Below are 18,344 nucleotides of genomic sequence, written 5' to 3'. Positions count from 1 at the left end.
TGTTATGTAACAGCCTTAGTGGGCTCCAAAATAGCCACATTCAGATTTCTGCAGTAAAATGTATGAACAGTCACACTAAGTAAGGATCAATAAAGGCCACAAAGGGCCTTGTTTTGTTTCATATCAGGTTTTGCTGCCAAAAGGGTTATAAAGAAGCCTTCAGTTCTTAGAGTTTTTTGGAATAGGGGCTAAGGGATTATGAACAAATCAGAAACTAATACTTGTTTACAGTTTATCATACCCCAGACATATTATATTCATTCTGTACAGTAACTCTATGAGCTAGGTGATACTGTTATTATCCCTATTTTACAGATGGGGAAACTGAGGCACAAAGAGGTTAAAGAATATGCCCAGGGATCACACTGCTACCAAGTTGCAGAACCAGGCAGGATTCCAACCCTGGCAGTCTGGTTGTAGAGCCTGGGTAATTGTCCACTAGGCCATATTGCCTGACTAGAACAGTGCCTGGCAGGTATGGTAGTTATAGCTGTTATCAAGAAGAACATACAGAGACAGGAACAGGTCTGAGGAGTGTGGATAGAGGGACAGAAGAAAGCAGGCATTCAGTTCTAGAAAGGCCTCATAAAGGCCAGACCCCTGGGGCTGAGATTCGAACGATGAGGAAGACTTCTACACAGAGGAAGGGAGCCCTACATGGAGCGAACAGCCTTCGAGAGGAGCTGGCAGAAGGAACCTCCTGGAAAAGTTGATGTGCGATTTGGTAGAAAATGCAAATGAAAATGTTCAGGTGAACGGCATTATATTAGTTTTCTATTCCTGTTATAACAAATTATCATAAACCTAGCTGCTTAAAATAACAAATTTATTATGTAAGTCAGAAGTCCAGCACATGTCTCACCAGGCTAAATCCAGGCATCAGCAGGGCAGCGTTACTTTCTGGAGGCTCCAGGGGAAGATCTGTTTCCTGGTCATTAAGGTCGTTCACAGAATTCAGTTCCCTGATGTTGTAGGATTGAGGTCCCTGTTTCCTCACTGGCTGTCAGTCGAGGGCTGTTCCCAAGTTTAAGAGGCCACTGCCGCATTCCTTGGCTCAGCACCCTTCCATCTTCAAAACCAGCAATGGCAGGTTGAGTCCCTCTTGTGCTTTGACTCTCTTCTGCCTCTTCTGTCATCACATTTCTCTGAGCTGCCTTTCTCCCTCTGCTTTTATTAAGAGTTTCTGTGATTAGATTGAGCTCACCCAAATAATCCAGAATAACCTTTCTGTTTTAAGGTCTATAACCTTAAATCAATCTACCAAGTTCCTTTTGACATAATATACTCAGAGTTTCCAGAGATTAGGATACAGACATCTTCGGAGGGACTACAGTCTGTCTACTAGAGTCTGCCCTCTGGCCTCCAAAGATTCATATTTGTCTTACATGCAAAGTTTATTCATATTCTCCTAATGTCCCCAAAAGTCTCATCCCATTACAGGGGTCATCCAAAGCAGGGCTGACGAGCTTAGAATTTGAGTATGAGGGTCTTTAGAGAATGATGATGGGCTTTGGGGACAGAGGTGGAAGTAAGATGGCAAGAAAAGAATCTCCCTCCTGCTGACCTCTGCTCCATCCTGCCCACAGACTCTTGGCTCTGAGCCATCTACCCTCCAGGTACCCCTGGGATGGCGTGAACACTACTCCAACGATGGACCCCTCTGTGACGCTGTGGCAGTTTCTGCTGCAGCTGCTGAGAGAACAGGGCAATGGCCACATCATCTCCTGGACCTCACGGGATGGTGGTGAGTTCAAGCTGGTGGACGCTGAGGAGGTGGCCCGGCTGTGGGGACTGCGCAAGAACAAGACCAACATGAATTATGACAAGCTCAGCCGGGCCTTGCGGTACTACTATGATAAGGTAAGGCCTCAGAAAGTAGGGCTGAGGACCCCCAAATTTATATCATTTATTTCATTTTCTTCATCACTATAGCTATGACTTTGAAACCAAAATTAAACTTGGCCATTTCTTACCCTTACCCTACTCTCAGACCAATGCTGGGCTCCCCAAAACATTTTTATCTCGGTTATTTTCTTGTCTTACTGCTTTGGCTAAGACCTTAAAAGTCATGCTGTCCCACCATGTCCCACACATTTCATTTTCTTACCTTATTCTTATAGCCAGAACTTTAAAAAACACTATTAATAATGACTTTTCTCATCCTGTGCTTTGGAACCCCTGGATCACTCCTGCACTCCCCAGTTTTGTTTTTTTTTTCATAATCTGCTGTTATTCCAGAATAAGAAATCCTGAAGATTCTTGAACCAAAACCTCCATGAGGGTATCATGCTAACTTTTCTTTATCTCATCATCTGAGACCCTTAAACTTTTCATCAATTATTTTGTTTTCTTTTGTTATCCTTTAGCTGAAGTCTCCCAAATAAAATATATAATGCCAGCTGCACACCCCATCCTCTTGTGTTCCCAGAGCAACAGTGGTCCACTCCAATATTTATGTCAGTTCTTTTATTTTTTCATCTTCTTCCTCTAGCTACAATTTGAAATGTTCCTCATCTTATCCTCTCAGACTTCCGCATCAGTGCTGAGTTGGCCTTCTCCCCCAATATTTAGACAAATTATGTATTTTATTTCTTTACCTGACACTTCCAAAACCACATTAATGAATACCGCTTTTCACTTTTTTTGGGAAACAAAACCACCCTGTGACATACCTGACCAGCATGAAGATATCCCCAGGGTACCCCAGCACCACCCCCGTCGGGAAGCCTCTTTTCCTCCAGAACAGCCCTGGACCTATGTGTACACCATTAATCATTTATAGCATTTATTCCATTTTCATATTCCTTTAGCTCAAACCTCCAAAACAATATTAATAATGAGGCAACCTCACTGTGCTCTGAGACCACCAGAACATCCCAGACTCTCCAGACCCATCCTGAAATATCCCAACATGCTCTGTGACCCACCCAAGCCAGCCTTGAGATTCTGCCCCAAATTTATTATTAGTATTTTAATGTTCTTGTCTAGTTGCTATCAGTTACTTCATTTTCTATTTGCCTTAGCTTAAACCTCCACAAAAGTATTAAGATGTGGCTCCTCATCCTGACCTTGTCCTGTTCAACGTCTGCATCAATAGCTTTAAATAATCCTCTATATTAGTAATACATTACTAGTAATACATTAGTAGCACATTCTTCTATATTACTTTAGTCTCTTCCAACATTTATGTCAATTACTTCATGTTCCCATCTTACTGCATTAGCTAGACTCCAAACCTGTGTCCTGGCAGCCACCCCCAAGGCCTGATCCTGTTAACCAGACACCCCTGGTTCTTGGAGCCAGGAGGAAAGCTTGTTCCTGCACCTACTTCCCTAGGTGGGCCCCATCACGGAGAGAAGCCACTAAGTGTGTGCGGGGTTATCTGAGATGGGGGTAGGGGAATTGGAGAGATGAAGGTGAAAAGGGACAGAGGGAGTCTTGGAGGGGGACGGATGGGGGGAGACATGGAAGGGAGACAGGGGAAGAGGAGAAGGGCAGTAGGCCACAGAAGAATTGTGGAGGGGAAAATTGAGAAAGGGGAGAAACTGGGGAAAATACAGAGGGGGAATTGGGATGGGGAAGAAAGAGAGGGAGAAACTGAAGGAGGAGAAGGGAGGAGCCCAAAATTGAGAGAGGTGTGCGAGATGTCAAAAATAGGCTGGGAGGGGGAACGTATGGGGAGGCAGACACAGAGGCGGGATGGTATATGTAAAAAGACCGAAGAGGGATCTGAGAGAAGACACTAGGAGACATACCCTTCCACTGTCCCCCAAAGCCACACCCTCCTTGCACCCTGGCCTTTTCTTCTAAGGTACCCTATCCTGTCTCCTCCTTTCCCAGAACATCATCCGCAAAGTGAGTGGCCAGAAGTTCGTCTACAAGTTTGTGTCCTATCCCGAGGTTGCAGGGTGCTCCACTGAGGACTGTTCACCCCAGCCTGAGGTGTCTATTACCTCCACTGTGGCAAATGTGGCCCCCGCTGCTGTACATGCTGTCCCTGGGGAATCTGCCTCCGGGAAGCCAGGAACACCCAAGGGTGCAGGAGTGGCAGGCCCAGGTGGCTTGGCAAGAAGCAGCCGGAATGAGTACATGCGCTCAGGCCTCTATTCCACCTTCACCATCCAGTCCTTGCAGCCACAGCTACAGCTGCCCCTGCATCCAAGGTCCATCTCAGTGCTTTCCAATACAGCCGCAGCAGGAGCAGCAGTGCCCCCTTCAGGGAGCAGGAGCACCAGTCCAAGCCCCTTGGAGGCCTGCCTAGAGGCCGAAGAGGCTGGCCTGCCTCTGCAGGTAAGGGCTGGAATATGGAAATTCAGTAAGAGGAGGGATGTGTAATTTGCAAATGAGGGTAAGAGAAGGGATGTAAACGTTCTATTAAAGGAGATATAGTGGAAGGATAGTGGAAGGAGGGATGCAGGTGCCTTTGGAGAAAGGGTTGGGGAGATGGGCTATGCTCATGCTGAGAAGGTAGCTACATTAAGTGTGCTACTATTAGTAGTACACCCAACTTGTATTAGGTGCCCTGAACGTATGTGTTTGCTTAATGTACTGTTTCTTCCCACTCCCATAATCAACTGCAGGGCCTTTTATTTATTTTTAAATATTTTTTTAAAGATTTTTTAATTTATCTTTAGAGGGGAAGGAGAGACTGAGAGAAACATCAGTGTATGGTTGCCTTTCATGCATCCCCTGCTGGGAACTGGCCTGCAGGGAACCAGCATGCAACCCAGGCATGTGCCCTGACTGGGAATCGAACTGCGATCCTCTGGTTTGCAGACCTGTGCTTAATCCACTGAGCTACACCAGCCAGGGCTTCAACTGCAGGGCCTTTTAACTCACAGGTTGTTGGGGATGGACCCAAGAATTTGCAATTTTTTTATTAGCTTTTAGGTGAGGCAAATGCTGCTGGTCCTTAAAGTTTTTTAGAACTATGGTTTTTCAAGACTTGGAATAATATCCCCAGGAGTCTGGTCCTGCCCCATCCCATCCTTAGGGGCAACCCTCAGATAGAAGAAGCTGCCCCAGAAGTAGCCCTAGTTCCTTGGCAAAGTCCCAATCCTGTTGGAGGACCTGCCTCGATATGCAGTTATGCCCCTAGTACCAAGTGCTGTTTTCCAAGGGAAGTCATTGCTTCGCCACCCCAGCAATCTATACATACTCCCTCCTCTCCCAGGTCATTCTGACCCCGCCCGAGGCCCCGAACCTTAAATCAGAAGAGCTGAATGTGGAGCCCGGGGTGGGCCGGCCACTGCCCCCAGAAGTCAAAGTAGAAGAGCCGAAGGAAGAGTTCAACACTGCAGCCAGTGGGGAGGCGGGGTTTGTGCCGGAAGCCCCTAGGGCCGGGCGGGAAGTCCCTCCTGCAGTTGTTATGGAGACGGCAGCGCCCGGGGGCGGCCTCGGGGCTTCCACAGCTTCCAGCACAGAGATCCCCCAGCCTCAGAAGGGCCGAAAGCCCCGGGATCTGGAGCTTCCACTCAGCCCTAGCCTGCTAGGTGGGCCAGGACCCGAACGGACTCCAGGATCGGGAACTGGCTCCAGTCTGCAGGCGCCTGGGCCGGCACTAACGCCATCCTTGCTACCTACGCACACATTGGTGAGTGTCTGCGGAGGGGCGGGGCTGGCTCCCTGGGCAAATGGGATTGGCACGGGGCAGGGGACTAAGAGGCATTAGGTTGATCCTGAGAGCCAATGTGGTTATCTGAGGGAGCTGGAGAGTGCAGGGACAGGTTGATAAAAGAAGGACAAGAGCGAGGCTCCAAAGCTGAGGGATCTCGGTCAAATGAAGGGCAAGTCTGGGAAGTTTTATGGGCGGAGAATGAAGGAATGAGAGGCCATGTGTAGGAACTGTTTCTCAGTTGGGGCATGGAATGCAGAACCTGAGCTGAGCAGGGCTTTTTGGCCTGGGATTTGCTTAGCGGGTTCTGTGAGGTAAAAGGTGGAATATAAGGGTTGGGGGTTGAGCCTGAGCTATTGGGATAATGACTAATGAGGTTTGAAATCCTCATGTGAACAGCGTCTTGTAGGTGGTCTTACCCAGTGAGGCTGGGGTGGACTTTCAAGAGTTGGGAGGGGTTGTCAATGTAAAGTTGGAGAGAGATCACAGACACATCCTTGGTAGTTATGGTGTAGGTCTGTGTACTTCCGGGGACTGACCTCGGAAGTCTTAGTAGAATATCTGGTGGGGCATGTATCAAGTTCCTTCCATTCTCACACACCTACCTGCCCGCCGCTTACCTGAGCTCTGACTACTGCTTCCCCACAGACCCCGGTGCTGCTGACGCCCAGCTCGCTGCCCCCCAGCATTCATTTCTGGAGCACCCTGAGTCCCATTGCTCCCCGTAGCCCGGCCAAGCTCTCCTTCCAGGTAGGCTCCTCTTCCCTCATCTAGGAGTGGATGAGAGAACCTAACATGGCTCCCATCCATGACCTCTCTCTATTTCTGTCCCCAGTTTCCATCTAGTGGCAGCGCCCAGGTGCACATCCCTTCCATCAGCGTGGACGGCCTCTCCACCCCCGTGGTGCTCTCCCCAGGGCCCCAGAAGCCATGACTACCACCACCACCTTTTCTGGGGTTACACCCTGAACTTCTCTCCAGCCAGCTGTCTCAAGAAGAAACATAGTTCAGCTGACAGACTCGTGCTATAGTCATGGTGGGGTAGGGTTTCTTAGGAAGAAAGATTTCTCAGTAATTTTTCCATAGGAAAATTATCTACTCTCTATTTTTGGTCAGTCTCCCAGCGGCCGCACTTATACGTCTCCTACCACAGTAGTGGGGACGGTTTATTTATTTATTTTTTGAAGGCCACTGGGAGGAGCCTGGCTCAGCCCTTTTCAGGGCAGTGGTGAGGACATCTCCAGCTTCACATTTTATCCCCCCAAGATGAGACAGTTGGGGTCTGGCTTGAGAAGGACCTTTCTTTATTTATTTCTCAGCCTGCCCTTGGGAAGCTGAGGGAGCCCTGTCTCCATTTTGGGGTGTGGGTAGAAGAGCTAGCATGTTGTGGTTTCTTATTCCTGGCTGTCCCCAAGGGTCCGGGAAGAATTTGTGCCATTAAATGGTTTTGGAGCCTTGACCAAGTCAGACTCACCCTCGGAATAGGTATTCTCACCACCACCCCCCAGCCTTTTTCTCAGACAGCCTGTCCTTTATCAGCCACCTTTTTGGCCAGGGACGAATGCCCCTTTTGTTCTTCTGCCCCTGAGAAGCCATTCCCGTGTCTGCCAAACTCCTGGGGTCCTGTCTCTTACCTCCCAATGGAGGGTTATTTGGGGGAGTAGTCCCCGTCTGGGGGACCCCTCCAGCCAGTACTCCAGGTCTCCCTGTCCCCTACCCTCTGCCATTTTGATAGTATAATCTATTTTTAAACAGGGCTTTTCGATAGGGGAGAGGGGTCATCTCTTCCTATATCTGAGATGGGGTGGGTGGGAAGGAAGGGATGGGGATGTATCTTCCTGCCGCCCCCAAGTGTTTATTTTTGATACCAAATGTGTATTTTCGGCTCCCTCCCAGCCCCCCAATTTCCTGCGGGCGGGTACAAAGGACCCTTTAAGTGTCCCTGGAGTTGGGAGGGAGGAATAGAAGGGCGTAAAGCCTGTCCTATGTGATTTCCAGGCTGGAGAGGATGGGTTCGAAGGCCTCCTGGCTCACCACCTGTCAGCACCAGCCCAGCCCAGGCCTGGACACCTGGGGGTTGGTGATTTGGGGGACGGTGCTACACCTGTCTCCACTGTTCAATTTGCTTCCCCCAAAATGGATCATTTTTTTTCTAAGAGTCCCAGAGAATGGGGAATTGTTCCTGTAAATATATATTTTTAAAGGTGATGTTGGATGCTGCTAGCATTTTTTTTTTCCCTGATGCTGTGAGGGCTCAGTGTGACTGGCATTGCTGTGTATAAAAGGTTACAAGGGTGTGAGATTGACTGTGGGAGAGAGAGTATGATACTTTGCATCAGAAACAGTAGTAGAGACTGTAGTTTGGTAACTGGGTGTGAAAAAGAAACTGTAGAAAGCTGTGGTTGTGTGCATCTCTGTGTGAAATCATGTGTGAGAGAGTAGAAGTTATAACCACAAACTTGACACTGTGTTTGTGTGAGAAATTCACTGTACAAATGAATGAGTGATTAAGGTACTGTACAAGAAACTGGTGATGCGTGTGAAGTAATATTTATGAGAAGATAGTAGGGACTGCGTACCAGCCACTGTTTCACCAGGTGATGGTGAACGAGACAAACAGTGATCAGAACAAGGTGTGAGAGCCTGTCAGCCTGTCAGGGACTATGTGTAGGCAAAAATTCACAGTATGTAAATAGGTATCTCAGTGTTGGGAGATGGATTATGTGTGAAACTGTTCGTATAAGGCTGTTGTTGCAGTTAAAGTCATGGGAGCATATGTGCGAAGTTGATTGTATGAGAGAAAATGGCTGTGAGGCCAAATGGGTGCCTGAGACACAAAATAATGAGAATGCATGATTATGTGTATGAATATTGTTTGTGTGAGAGTAGCAAAGACTGAGAAACTGAGAAAAAGTGTCTGGGGCTGGGAGAGTATGAGAGGCTGCAATTGTGTGTATACGTGGGTGTGTGTGTGTGTCTATACCTAGAACTAGTAGGAAATTAATCGACAGTTACTACTCCAGTCTAGCCCACAGGCTCAGGGACTGAAAGTGAGAGAGAAAATGATGCTGAGACTGAGTGTGTCTGAAATGGTGCAAGAGGCCCCATAAATGTAAGAGATGATAAGAAATAAAGTCAGTGCTGTGTGAAAGTCAGTGCTGAGCAGTTATGGGAGAGTGTGGGTTTTTTGTGAAGCATTTCATAAGAGAGTGTAAATCAGACTATATTTTTGTGAAAAACAGACTGCAGGACACTGAGAGACTGTGATTGGTGTATCCAGGAAACCAGCAAAGCTATAGTTGAGCTTGAGGCTACATGATAAACTAACTGATTAAAATGATGGTGTAAATGATTAAGATGGACATGAGAGACTGTGTATAAGGCTTACTGAGAGCCTAGTACCAATTGTGGATTAGTGGCCACAGATGTCAGAAACTGACAGGGAAAAAGACCATGACACTGAATGGGTGGCTGAGGCAGTGTCTGAGAAACCAGCTGTGTATCTATGTGTCAAACTCTTTGCAAGAGACGTTATTAAAGCCTATAACTCAGACTGGTATGTTGGAAGCTGCTTGAGAAGAAATGTGAGACTAGGTAAGACAGTGTCTGAGATACTGTGTAATTATGTGTATGTGTGAAACTTAGTTATAATCAGAAACTGGATATGTGAAATGGGGCCTTGAGTATGAAGAAGTAGGGGAGATGGTGATTGTGTGTGTGTGTGTGTGTGCGCGCGTGCAAAAACCTTCGTAAGAAACTAGTGGTGGCTGTAAATCAGTAACTTTGTGTATGTGAGAAAATGACAGCTTAAATCAATGGTGTCAAACTCGTTCTCACCGGGGGCCACATCAGCCTTGCAGTTGCCTTCAAAGGGCCGAATATGATTTCAGGACTGTATAAATGTAACCACTCCTTAACTAGGGGCAAGGAGCTCGGCACTGCTGCCGGGTAGAAACAAGGTGCCGGGCCAATAAAACAAGGTGGAGGGCCGGATTTGGCCCAGGGGCCTTGTGTTTGCCACCTGTGCCCTAAGTGGTTGAAACATCAAAAGGTGTGAGTCTGTGTGCACGTGGAAAACTGACTGGTGCGAGTAAATATTGGTCATGTTGGCCGAATGAAACAGGCTATAAGATATGATTGTGTGTATGAATTGTTAGTAGGAGATAATTGTTGACCGGAAATGCGTGACAGAGAAAATGACTCCTTGAGTGAGTGAGTGAGTGAGTGAGTGAGTGAGTGAGTGAGTAAATATCTGAGAAGCTGAGTGATCCTGTATGTATGTGAGCCTGTTTGTATGAGACTGCAGTAGAGGCCACAAATCCAGAACTGTGTGTGTAACTATGTTTAAAAATAGAGAAAATGATCGACACAGAATGAGAGTGCATGAGAGACTGTGGAGTAAATATGCCAGGCCTATGAGAAAATCCCCTTGTGTGTCCTCGTTCTTCTCAGTCCCCTCCTCCTCAGCCCCTGTGCTCCATTTCCCCTCAGTTCTGCAAAACTTGAAATGCCGGACTTCCCCTGGGCTTTGCCTTGGTTCCCTTCCTCCTTCTCAGAACTCTGACCCAGTCCGGGCACTTGAGACTATTCCCCCACCCCCACCCCTGTGACACCCACATTTTTTCCTCTAATCTAGACTCTCCCTCTTAGCAGTTCACAGAATCTCTCGAGTTTTATTTAATTTATTTCTGCAGTCAGCAGATTTTTCTTGGACCCTGCAGACACAGCAGTTAACACACCAGACAAAACAACTTACCCTTGTGGAGCTGGTATTTGAGAGAGGGCAGCAGACAAGAAACCTAAATACATCATACAAGGTGGCAGTACAATAATTACATGAGACAAGACTCTCACTCTTTGTTTAAATAAGAAACCTGCAGAGTCATTTTATTGCCCAAATATGTGGGAGAAGAGGAAAGCACCGACAGTCCTCTTCCACAGTGAATCTTATGAGTATTTATTTATACAGCTTAGGATCAAAGGAAATACCAGTTATAACATTATTACCAGGGCAACGGATAATTAGATAAAGCAGCCAACCTGAAGTACAGGTTTCTTGAATTTGTTTTCACAAGATAACATAGTGCTAACGCCTGAAGTCTTAGAATGCTAACAAGACCTCTTTGTTCAAAGCAAACTTTTTGAAACGGGCGACTATTATCAGGAAACAAGTACATCTCAGTGTCAACATACCTTATCGCCCATAAAACAAGATTAATATTCTTGAGAAAATTCTGTTTTATCAGTAAACCTGACCAAATCAAATTCTTTTACTCGTGCAAAATAGCATTTCTCACTCTAAATTGCAGGGGAGATTGCCTTCCTACCTTTCTTAAATGCCTTATTGTTATTTTAAATATTCTTTTAAAATGGCTCATTAAGGGTTATAAAAAGATAGCAAGTCCATAGAACTCAGTTTTACCTGCATGGAAAATGGGTTGAAGAGGAATTAAATATTAACAGTATAATAAGCATGTAGAATAGTTTTTCTAGATGAGACCTACAAAGGAAAAGAGTGGTCATGAACTGGAATGATGGTTCTTTAAGTGCGGTCCCCAGACCGGCAGCGTCATTGTTACCTGGGAGTTTCTTAGAAATGCATGTTGTTGACTCCAGACCTGCATGATTAGAAACAGGTGCATTCCAGCAGTCTATGATTGGACCAACCTTCCAGATGATTCTGACGCACACAGGTTTAAGAGTCACTGGGCTAGAGAGTGACAAGGGTGCCGTACAAAAAGGGTATCTGGGGAAGGCCTCAGGGAGGTGACATTTATCATCTGTGTATTCTTTTAGAGTGTAAGCCCCCTGAAGACCAGGATTTTGGGCTTATTCTCTGCTCCATCCAATACTGAGAATAGCATCTGGCTCCAATAGGTGACCAATAAATGTTGGATCAAAGTATGTAACAAACACAGAGCATCTACTATATGCCAGACACTGTGCTAATGACTTTTTAAAACAAGCGTGGCAACAAACCCTATGATGTAGGCTCAGGGAGCAGGGTGTCACCTACCCAAGTTACTCTGATGGAATATGACCAGGCCAGTTCCTCCCCAACCACCCCCTCCACAGGTCCTAAGGTTGTCCCCAGCTGGGCCACTGGGACAGTGGCCATCTCCAATTCACTCCTGAATTGTCCACACACTCTTGCCACTTCTCCTTCTCACTTCCCATGTGCTGACCTCCCTTCCCCATGCTGACCACAAGGGACCTCCCTTTCAGGAAAGAGAAGGGTGGGTTAAGTCAGGATGGAAAATGAAGCAATTACCTCAATGCTAACTTCACCCCATGAGGAGGGACACACTCCTTTCAGCCTTGCTGAACATCCCCATGAGGTTGATCCTGTCACCATAGGGAGTGTGCATTTTACAGATGAAGAAACAGAGTCTCAGATTCAAGTGACTTGCCCAAGGTTACACAGCTAGGAAATTCATCTTGCTCCAAACTCCTGTGCTTCATTTGCCTTCAGTAAGAATTTGGTCAAAGACCATTGACTGAGTGCCGAAGGGCTGCTGGGCAGAGCGTCAGTTGCTAGGGATACAGTAACAAAACTGGACTGAGAGGGAGACAGGAAGTAGGGAGGGTTGAGTGGAGAAGGTGGCACAGGGGCAGAAGTGACAAGGGAGAGGTGGGAGCTGTAAAGACCTGTCCTCCCCACCACTGCTGCTCTTTGCCCTCCCAGTTCCTCCTGCCCCTGGTTCCTCTTTCCTGCTGATTCCGAGAGCAGGTCAGCTCACAGAAAGTCAGGCGGGGCTGCGGGAGTGCAGTGCTCAACATGCTTAATCCAGCACAGGCCTCTCGGTCACTGCTGCTGTGGCCGCCACTGCTGCTGCTACTCACCCTGCCAGCCACAGGTAAGTGAGTGAGACCAGCTTGCCCCCAGAGGGGCCTGGGGCCACCACACCCCTGACCATACCCCCTCTCCCCACCCTGTTACAGGCTCAGACCCTGTGCTCTGCTTCACCCAGTATGAGGAATCCTCAGGCAAGTGTGAGGACTTCCTGGGGAGAGGTGTCCGTGAGGAAGACTGCTGTCTCAACCCTAACTATGCCTTCCAGAAGCCTGGCAGCAAGCTCTGTCAGGCATGCAGGTTAGGGGGAGCCTGGGGTTGGGGGAAGGCAGGAAGGACTGTCTGCAGGGTGACCCAGAACTCAACTCTATCCTTTTCTGGGGTTCCTAAGGACGGTTCCAAGGTCCTGATCATGACCGTAGCTCTGGATTTTTCAGCCTTGGTTCTGTTGATATTTGGGGCCAGAAAATTATTATTGGGGTGGGGGTTGACCTATGCATTGCAGGGTGTTTTGTAGCATCTCTGGCGTCTTAATTATTAGATGCCAGTAGCAACTCGCCACACCAGTTGTGATACTCAAAAGGTCTCTAGACATCAGTGAATGTACTGCTATAGCTTACATATATTGAGCACTTCCTGCATACTGGAAGCATTGTGAATGGGGAGCAATACAGGTATTTCTTTTTTTTTTTTTAATATATTTTATTTATTTAGTTTGAGAGAGAGGGAAAGGGAGGGATAAAAGGAGAGAAGCATCGATGTGTGAGAGAAATACTGATTGGTTGCTTCTCACACACCCCCAACCGGGACTAGCCCACAATCCAGGTGTGTGCCCTGACTGGGAATCGAACTGGTGACCTTTCACTTTGCAGGATGACGCGCAACCAACTGAGCCACAGCAGTCAGGGCTAACTCAGGTATTTCTGAAGGTGGCTCGAGTCCCCTAATTGTGATGACAGCTCATGTTGAGTACTTACTGTATACAGATGCATTGTGGAGGTGAGAGAGTTTGGGGAATGCTGAGGGCAGCTTCAGGCTCCTAGTTATGATGACACTTTACATTCACTGAGTACTTCCAGAATACCAAGTGCACTGCAGAGGCAGTGGGAGGGGCAGCGAGACGATTTCTGAAGGCAGTCATGAAGGCCACTTATATGTATTGAGCATTTACTGTATGCCAGACATATTTTCTAGCTGCTTACTGTATATCCCAGATACACTGGGGATAAGAAGCTTATGAGTTTTTTTAAGGTAGTTCTGGACCTCTAATCATGTCAACAGTTCACATCTCTTTAACATTATGCTGTGCAGGTGTTTGAGGATAGATCTGGCATATTTCTGACGATTTCTCTGAGCTCATCGGGATAAACTGATCCTATCTCTTAAGCACTTCCTGTTTGTACAGTGGTGGCCCAGTGGGTTTCTGACGTGAGTTCTGGATCCCTAGTCCTTACATTTGCTTACTGTATGCCTGGCACTATCCTTGGGGGACTTGAAAGGGTAGCGGCCCCAGGTCCCCGACCGTGAAGGTAAATGATATTTATTAAGTACTTACTGTGTGCCTGTCTCTTTCCATTCAGTCCCCCAACATCCTTAAGAGGTAGGTACTCTCATTATTTCACACATATTTGTCCCACACCCCTGCCTATGCCTGCCCACACTCTACAGCCCTATAGGCTATCCTTGCCAGCTTGGGCCAGGATGGGAGGGAGATATATATAAATATATAAATATATAAATACACACACACACTTCTCTCTGCAGGCCCCCAAAATGGTCAGTGTGGTCTAGTTGGACTCCCTGCTCAGTGACCTGCACCGAAGGCTCCCAGCTGCGGCACCGGCGCTGCATAGGCTGGGGCGGACAATGCCCTGAGAAGGTGCAGCCTGGGACCCTCGAGTGGCAGCTGCAGACCTGTGAGGACAAGCCATGTTGTCCTGGTGAGGAGGATCAGCAAGACAGGCATGCACTGCCTGTTACTAGGCGCTGGGAATAATTGGGACAGAGGCCCTGAGGGCGGGGCAGTGCCTGATATTTGTTAGGCTCCAAGGAGGAGGCAAGTGTGGCTTTCATTTTGAGTGCTATGAGGTATGGGTGGAGGAGAAATGTAATCTGATTTGGGTTGTGACCTCCTTGATGTCAGGAGGAAGATAGTCTATGTGATGAGGGGTGAAGCAGAGGGATCAGTGTGTAGGTGACTACAGTAGTCCAAATGAGCAATGATGGTGGACCAAGTGTGACAGAAGATTTGGGGACAAGATTAGCTGATGTGGTGTACATGAGGAAACAAGGACCCCAAATAACACCCCTAAACTCCATCCTGTCCCTTTCTCTTCTCTCCCACAGAGATAGGTGGCTGGTCCGACTGGGAAGCCTGGGCACCTTGCTCTGTCACCTGCTCCAAAGGGACCCGGACTCGCCGTCGAACATGTGATCGGCCCGCCCCCAAGTGTGGAGGCCGCTGCCCAGGAGAGGCAGAGGAGTCAGAGGCCTGTGACGTGAAGCAGATCTGCCCCAGTGAGTGAGGGAAGCCACAGGGCACTGATGCAGGCACCCAGGGTGGGTCTGAGTGTTATAGCATAGAACTGCCAGGGTGAAAGGACTTCAGCACGCGTGACCACAGTTGGCCTCCTCCTCCCACCCTACCCCACCACAGCACACGGGGCCTGGGCTGCTTGGGGCCCCTGGGGCCCTTGCTCAGGCTCCTGCCATGGTGGACCCAACATGCCTGTGGAAAGACGAACCCGCACGTGTTCTGCGCCTGAGCCCTCCACGAAGCCCCCTGGGAAGCCATGCCCAGGATCGGCCTACGAGCAGCGGGCCTGCAGCGGCCTGCCACCCTGCCCAGGTACATAGAGATAAGGCCTCTGATGCTCTGCTCTTGATTTGGGCACAGATGCTCTGCCATTTCATGGGATAGATCTTAGTCCACGTGACCATGGAGCTCTTCATTTGGGGATGGTCTGCCTCATGGTCTAGGGTCTGAAGGGGGGAGATCATGGTGGCCTTTCCCTCACTCCTGTTCCCCCAACAGTGGCTGGAGGCTGGGGGCCATGGGGCCCTGTGAGCCCCTGCCCGGTGACCTGTGGCCTAGGCAAGACCACAGAACAGCGGACATGTGATCACCCTGTACCCCAGCATGGGGGCCCCTTCTGTGCTGGTGAAGCTACCCGGACCCACATCTGCAACACAGCTGTGCCCTGCCCTGGTCAGCACCTCAAGATGCACCATTTCTATGCCTAAATCTCCACCCTTCTCTGCTTCTGATGCCTTGTTCCTGCCCCAAATTCCTTCATTCCTGGCCCTGATGCCTTGGTTCCACCTCTGATTCCCCCATTCCCCCATCTCATCACCCCCACTCCCTCCCCCAGCACTCATTCCTTCCTTTCCTGGCGCGGGACCAACCCCCTTGCTGGCTCCCTTCTTTGGTGCAAGCCCCTGCTACTCCTGTCTCTGCAGTGAATGGAGAATGGGGGGCATGGGAGGAATGGAGCACCTGTGTCCGCCCGAAGATGCAACACATCAGCTGTCAGGAGATCCCAGGCCAGCAGACACGCTCAAGGAGCTGCAAGGGCCGCAAATTTAATGGACATCGATGTCCTGGGGAGCAACAGGATATCCGGCACTGCTACAACATCCAGCGCTGCCTCTGTGAGTGCTCCCCAGACTCTCCTGTGAGAGTGGGCAGCCCATGAAGTGGTGGAGATTTCTGACTGTCTGCCATGGATCCCATGTCCCTGTAGCCTCCGTCTCACTAGCCTGCTGAGACCCGCTAAGACCCGCTGATTCTGACTCAGTAACTCCCTCCTCTTATTTCAGGGGAAGGCTCATGGTCAGAGTGGAGTACCTGGGGGCTGTGCACACCCCCGTGTGGACCGAACCCCACCCGCAGCCGCCAGCGCCTCTGCAAGGCCCATCTCCCCAAATTCTCGTGAGTGAGGAGGCAGAGTGTACCTAAGAAGGGGTGATGATATTGCTATGTCAGCATTTAGAGCAGGAGAGTCGGCTACCCCCACCCAGTGCTTCCATCAATGGGCCTAAGGTGCCTGCTCCACCAAGTGTCATTTCCCAGCTGCAGGAAGTGGGGGAAACTAAAGAAGAAGCTGAGAAATAAGATATTGAAGGGAGAGTCAGTAGCCTCTTTGCCCTCAAGTCACTAATTCAGTTACTCAGTCATTCTCCCATTTATTCAGTCCCACTTGTGTCCATTTGCTCACTCTCTCAGTTACCCATGCTTTGATTGGCTTGTACAGTCACTCAGTCACTCGTGCTGCTTCTGTTCACTTACTCATTGCTTCAGTCACCCATGCCTCCATGGCTGATTCGGTGTCTCACTCAGTGTCTCACTGTGCCCAGGCACTCTAAAGCCTCTTTGGCAACAATTGCAGACAAACACAATCCAGACCCCATGGATCTCCCAAGAGATCCAGGTAGGCAGGGCCCTGACAGAAGGCATATGAGGAATGGTTGGTATGTGGAAAAGGGACTGCCACCTGAACCTGGGGTTAGGAAACTGATTGGGCCACCCCTGACAGGAAGGTGTCGAGACTGTGTGAGCAGAGTCCTGGACACAGGTGATTAGCCACTCAAAGTGTTTCCATGGCCAGGGTAGCCCAGATGTGGGAGAGGGTTAAAACACCCACTCATCCCTTCTTATTTCCGCATAGTGTACATTAAGCTACTAGATTAAGTGGCTTGTTCCCATCTCATGAAAAGCCTACAATTTGGAAAGTGTTCTCCAGCTGTGGGGTTTTGAGGAGTCCTGAAAATGAGTTAAGGGTGTTGAATGGAGGCAGGAAGGACTTGGCAGAGTAAGGGAATGAATGGGGAAAGGGCTGATTGAGAAAATCAGGATGTGAGTGAATGGAGGGCTTGCTTAGTAGGCGAAATGACCCAGGCAAAGCCCATTCTGGACACGGGACTGAGTCTGGATAAAGTGGAAGAGAGGCAGAGATTACCTTGGGTCAAAGATTTGGGTACAACAATAAGACCTTGAATGTCAGGGCTAAGCATTTGGTTGTTTTCCAGTGGGCAATGGAGAAAGATGGAGAGTTCTGGATGTAAGAGAAGGTAGCTTGTGTCAACTAGTAACAATCATTGGCATTTATTGAGTACTTACTGTGTACTAGGCACAACTCTGAGCAGTTTACCTAACGTAACTCACTTATCCTCACTCAGCCCAGTGAGGTGGGTATTGTTATTATTACTTCCATTATTCCCATTTTTCAGATGAGGAAAAGTGAGACAAAGGAAGATAAAGAAATTGCCCAATATCTCACAGTGTAAAAATAGTGTTAGGCACATAATATGCACTCAGTAAGAGTTTGTTGAAAGCATTCTTGCCTTCCCTGAGCTTCTCCCTTGCATTCCCCCCTTTCTAATGCCTCAGGCCCACTGTTACCATCGTTGAAGGTGAAGGAAAGAAGAATGTGACCTTCTGGGGGAAACCATCGTCAGTGTGTGAGATTCTACAGGGGCAGAAGGTGGTGGTGGAAGAAAAACGGCCATGTCTACACGTACCTGTCTGCAAAGACCCTGAGGATGAGAAGCTCTAACACCTCTGTTCCATTCTGACACCCCTAACCTCCTAGACATCAATAAAGCAGCCTCTTCCCCAAGAGTGGAGCAATAGCATCTTCTAGGCCAAAAGGCACAGCACAGATAAAGTCACAGTGGCCTATTGTGGAAAACTATTTTCCACTATGGCCACAGTCTGGCAGGAGTGAAGGCAAATATCCACCTTTTCCACCCTTTCACTGCTGCCAGAACCCCAATGTCTGCCCCCACCCTCTCCTCTTCCCCCTAGTTCCTGGGGCCACCCAGTATATCCCTCTGCAGAGCTCCATTATGGGTTTCCTGTTTGGCTACCCGCCCTTCCAGGGACTTTCTGATTGGCTGGCGTGCTTTATCCATCTCCCCACCTCCTAAAGCTCCCTA

General features: G+C 48.6%; 2 protein-coding genes across 2 annotated transcripts; both read left to right on the top strand.

Moving 5' to 3' along the window:
- The first annotated feature begins 1,650 nt into the window (after window positions 1–1,650).
- ELK1 (ETS transcription factor ELK1) lies at window positions 1,651–7,822 on the top strand. Its single transcript, XM_037160006.2, has 5 exons — window positions 1,651–1,860; window positions 3,841–4,290; window positions 5,174–5,593; window positions 6,263–6,364; window positions 6,450–7,822. The coding sequence occupies exons 1-5, from the start codon at window positions 1,651–1,653 to the stop codon at window positions 6,546–6,548; spliced, it is 1,281 nt and encodes a 426-aa protein (XP_037015901.2). The 3' UTR covers window positions 6,549–7,822.
- A 4,044-nt stretch (window positions 7,823–11,866) lies between these two features.
- CFP (complement factor properdin) lies at window positions 11,867–18,025 on the top strand. The gene is made up of 9 exons (XM_037160020.2): window positions 11,867–12,471; window positions 12,557–12,707; window positions 14,172–14,347; window positions 14,754–14,924; window positions 15,064–15,255; window positions 15,442–15,615; window positions 15,867–16,058; window positions 16,227–16,338; window positions 17,797–18,025. The coding sequence occupies exons 1-9, from the start codon at window positions 12,393–12,395 to the stop codon at window positions 17,960–17,962; spliced, it is 1,413 nt and encodes a 470-aa protein (XP_037015915.1). The 5' UTR covers window positions 11,867–12,392; the 3' UTR covers window positions 17,963–18,025.
- Window positions 18,026–18,344: the final 319 nt, after the last annotated feature.

The sequence above is a fragment of the Artibeus jamaicensis genome, unplaced genomic scaffold (assembly GCF_021234435.1).
Source record: "Artibeus jamaicensis isolate MK-2021 breed Jamaican fruit bat unplaced genomic scaffold, CSHL_Jam_final contig_60, whole genome shotgun sequence".
Classification (NCBI taxonomy): Eukaryota; Metazoa; Chordata; class Mammalia; order Chiroptera; family Phyllostomidae; genus Artibeus; species Artibeus jamaicensis.
This window is presented reverse-complemented; position numbering and strand designations above follow the sequence as displayed.